At 47.5% G+C, this 4,639-nt stretch overlaps 1 protein-coding gene across 1 annotated transcript; it reads left to right on the top strand.

The window, feature by feature from the left end:
* The first annotated feature begins 654 nt into the window (after positions 1-654).
* Positions 655-3,189, top strand: SLITRK2 (SLIT and NTRK like family member 2). The gene has a single exon (XM_068962926.1). It carries the CDS (start codon positions 655-657, stop codon positions 3,187-3,189), a length of 2,535 nt encoding a protein of 844 aa, XP_068819027.1.
* Positions 3,190-4,639: the final 1,450 nt, after the last annotated feature.

Raw genomic sequence — 4,639 nt, forward strand, 5'->3', positions numbered from 1 at the left:
TCTTTCTGAAGATGCTAAACTACCGGCGGACTGCAGAGGAGAGGGGACCCGTCTTCTCCTGATGCGTGAGTAACCGACCCCCCGCCCCAGCAACCCACGCTGTCTTTGCTCATCCACCCTCTCCCCTCCCCTCGCCGCCACTCCCCTGATTTTCCCACCCCCTTTTTGCGCAGTTAAAAAAAAACAAAACAACAACCAAAAAAAAGTAGAGCAATTTCTGCTGCGAGCCCAGGACGGGCAAGCCGCCCGAGATAGCTTCAAGATATCCCCCAGGGGCGGAGGAGGAGGCGATGGGCTGGATTTAGTAGGACAACTCGGTTACTAATGACTCCGTGGCTGGCTGCCACCCGCCGGGAAATCAGGTGCAAGCATGTGGGTGCCGGGACGCGTGGGTGGGTCGGTGGGTGGGTGGGCCGGGGGTGGGGTGGGGAGGGGAGGAAAGCAGAAACCGCTGGGGAAAAAAAAAAAAAACGCAGTGATTTCATTCGGCTTCGCAACCCACTCCCCGCCGTCTTCCTCCCTCCCACGCCGCCCCCTCGCTTTGCCATTTTAATCGGGCCTCAGTGTTTCTTTCTCCTCCGCCTCCCACTCTCTCTCGCCCCCCGCCCAAGGTTTGCCTGTAGGTACCTGAGCTGACCCCGACGGCGACTAAAGATGCTGAGCGGCGTCTGGTTCCTCAGCGTGTTAACCGTGGCCGGGATCTTAGAGACGGAAAGTCGTAAAACTGCCAAAGACATTTGCAAGATCCGCTGCCTGTGCGAAGAGAAGGAGAACGTCCTGAATATTAACTGCGAAAACAAAGGATTTACAACGGTCAGCCTGCTCCAGCCCCCCCAGTACCGAATCTATCAGCTCTTCCTCAATGGCAACCTCCTGACCAGACTGTACCCCAACGAGTTCGTCAACTACTCCAACGCGGTGACTCTCCACCTGGGCAACAACGGGCTGCAGGAGATCCGTACCGGGGCGTTCAGCGGGCTGAAGACCCTGAAGAGGCTGCACCTCAACAACAACAAGCTCGAGGTGCTGAGGGAGGACACTTTCCTGGGCCTAGAGAGCCTGGAGTACCTGCAGGCCGACTACAATTACATCAGCGCCATCGAGGCGGGGGCCTTCAGCAAGCTGAACAAGCTCAAAGTGCTCATCCTGAATGACAACCTCCTGCTATCGCTGCCCAGCAATGTGTTCCGCTTCGTCCTGCTCACCCACCTAGACCTGAGAGGGAACCGGCTGAAACTGATGCCTTTTGCGGGGGTCCTCGAGCACATCGGGGGCATCATGGAGATCCAGCTGGAGGAGAACCCCTGGAACTGCACATGCGACTTACTTCCACTCAAGGCTTGGCTGGACACCATCACTGTTTTCGTGGGGGAGATTGTCTGTGAAACCCCCTTCCGCTTGCATGGCAAAGATGTCACCCAGTTGACCAGGCAAGACCTTTGCCCCAGAAAAAGTACTGGCGACTCAGTTCAGAGGGGCGGCCACGCCGACACACACATCCCGAGGCTGTCACCTACCCTGAATCCTGCTCTCAACCCGACCCGGGCTCCAAAAGCCAGCCGACCACCCAAAATAAGAAACCGTCCCACCCCCCGGGTCACAGTGTCGAAGGATAGGCAGAGCTTTGGCCCCATCATGGTGTACCAGACCAAGTCCCCGGTGCCCCTCACCTGCCCCAGCAGCTGTGTCTGCACCTCTCAGAGCTCTGACAATGGGCTGAACGTCAACTGCCAAGAACGGAAGTTCACCAACATCTCCGACCTGCAGCCCAAACCCACCAGTCCAAAGAAACTCTACCTGACAGGGAACTATCTCCAGATGGTCTATAAGAACGACCTCTTAGAATACAGTTCTTTGGATCTGCTGCATCTAGGCAACAATAGGATTGCAGTCATTCAGGAAGGTGCCTTCACAAACCTGACCAGTTTACGCAGACTTTATCTAAATGGCAATTACCTTGAAGTGCTGTTTCCGGCTATGTTTGATGGGCTGCAGAGCTTGCAGTATCTCTATTTAGAGTATAATGTCATTAAGGAAATTAAGCCACTGACCTTTGATGCTTTGATTAACCTACAGCTGCTGTTTCTGAATAACAACCTGCTGCGGTCCCTGCCTGATAACGTATTTGGGGGCACGGCCCTCACCAGGCTGAATCTGAGAAACAACCATTTTTCTCACCTGCCAGTGAAAGGAGTTCTAGATCAGCTTCCGGCTTTTATCCAGATTGATCTCCAAGAGAACCCCTGGGACTGCACCTGTGATATCATGGGACTGAAGGACTGGACAGAGCATGCCAATTCCCCTGTCATCATCAATGAGGTGACCTGTGAATCTCCCGCGAAACATGCCGGGGAGATCCTGAAGTTTCTGGGGAGGGAGGCGATCTGTCCAGACGGTCCGAACTTATCAGACGGAACCGTTTTGTCAATGAATCACAACACAGACACACCTCGCTTGCTCAGTGTGTCTCCCAGTTCCTACCCTGAACTGCACACTGAAGTTCCACTTTCCGTCTTAATTTTAGGATTGCTGGTTGTCTTTATCTTATCTGTCTGTTTCGGCGCTGGCTTATTTGTCTTTGTCCTGAAACGCCGGAAGCGGGTGCCCAGTGTTCCCAGGAGTGCCAACAACTTAGATGTAAGTTCCTTCCAGTTACAGTATGGCTCTTACAATACTGAGACCCAGGATAAAGCAGACGGCCACGTCTATAACTACATCCCTCCACCTGTGGGCCAGATGTGCCAAAACCCCATCTACATGCAGAAGGAAGGAGACCCGGTGGCCTATTACCGAAACCTGCAAGAATTCAGTTACAGCAACCTGGAGGAGAAGAAAGAAGAGCCAGCCACACTTGCTTACACTATCAGTGCCACAGAGCTGCTGGAAAAGCAGGCCCCGAGAGAGCCCGAGCTGCTGTATCAGAATATCACTGAGCGGGTCAAGGAGCTGCCCAGTGCGGGACTCATCCACTATAACTTTTGTACCTTACCTAAAAGGCAGTTCACCCCTTCCTATGAATCTCGACGCCAAAACCAAGACAGAATCAATAAAACCGTTTTATATGGAACTCCCAGGAAATGCTTTGTGGGGCAGTCCAAAGCAGACCACCCTTTACTGCAAGCTAAGCCGCAATCAGAACCAGACTACCTCGAAGTTCTGGAAAAACAAACTGCAATCAGTCAGCTGTGAAGGGAAATCATTGACAACCCTCTGGCATCAAAGGATGCTGCTCCAAACTCTTGGAAGCTGGGCGTTGGCTTTTGTGTGTGTCTGTTCTCCCTTTCTCAGCCTCAGTGGGGGACTTTGAAGATGTTTGGGGGATGGGGTGAGGCAATGATACTGCTTTTTCAAGTTTTCCTTTAAATTATTTCTCTCTTGCTCTCCTCCCTCCCCCACCTTCCCCCCTTCTCTCCTTAGGAATCATCATTGAACATGAATGTTTCTACAGTGCATTTTTTCATATACTTTATGGTTGTGTTTCCTTTTTCTTCTTTTATTTTTCCAGTGTGGGAATGGGAAGAGGAGATTATAGTGAATGAAGAAACAGTAAGCAAACTTTTCAAATGAAAATGGATATTTAGTATATTTTGTAGAAGATCTCCAAAGATCTTTTGAGACTATAAATTCTTTTGTAAATAATGATATATGGTATTTCGGACTTCAGTTACCAAGCATAGCCACTGGGCATCACTTCTTCATGTTAAAGTGCCTTTGCACTTTAAGTACATTACTTAAATGTTGCTTTTAGCTTTGATAAATTGAACATATTTTAATGTGTTGTATTTTTGAAATTAAAAACACTGTAAAATAGATTGAAATGTCAGCTATATTAAGTCAACGTACAGATTGCTTGAGTTATAGAAACCAGCTTGTCATCAAATGATTCTAGTTCTAGGACTTTATAGATTTAACTGTAAAATGTTTCCTTTCCTTTGGGTTTGTTCTAAATGATTTTATTTAAGTCAACTATGGGGATTTAACAGTGGACTAGAGGTAATAAACCACCTCAGTTGGGATTAGTAATTCATTAATAAAATATATTTAACCCAATATCAGAGTGAATTGAACAATTAATGCCCTTCTGTAAATCATTTTACACTAACCTGATCAGTGTTTTAGATTATTTTCCTAATAAAGAGTACATTACACAACTTGTAATATATTTTCATGCATTAAATTAGATATTTTTATATTTAAATGAAAGAGTCTGTATTTCTAACTTTTAAATTGAAATTAATATTTTTTCTGCCTATTGAAACATTTTCTATAAACACACACCAGTAGAGGCCGCCACACACCTCATTGAATAAAGACATACGAGCCATTAAATATCTTGAAGGAAGACTTCAAAGGTGAGATTTAAACGTCCCAAGTAAGTTCTCTGCAAATTCAAGGCAACAGAGACAAATGTATACGTTACTTGCAATTTCTTTTAGGATTAAAGGTTAGACTCAGAATCCATCTCAATTTTCCCATTTTCAGAGAGAGCAGTGTTTTCCTCTTGAGTTTATGGAAGCGTTAACAGGGAGCTATCAAATGATGTACCCTGTAAGTCTCCAACGCAATTAATACATGTCTAAATGGAGAAAGTAGGCATCTTTTCTTCTCCTGCCTTCGTCAGGCGAGTGTTGCTTGAATT

The sequence above is a fragment of the Capricornis sumatraensis genome, chromosome X, assembly GCF_032405125.1.
Source record: "Capricornis sumatraensis isolate serow.1 chromosome X, serow.2, whole genome shotgun sequence".
Taxonomy (NCBI): domain Eukaryota; kingdom Metazoa; phylum Chordata; class Mammalia; order Artiodactyla; family Bovidae; genus Capricornis; species Capricornis sumatraensis.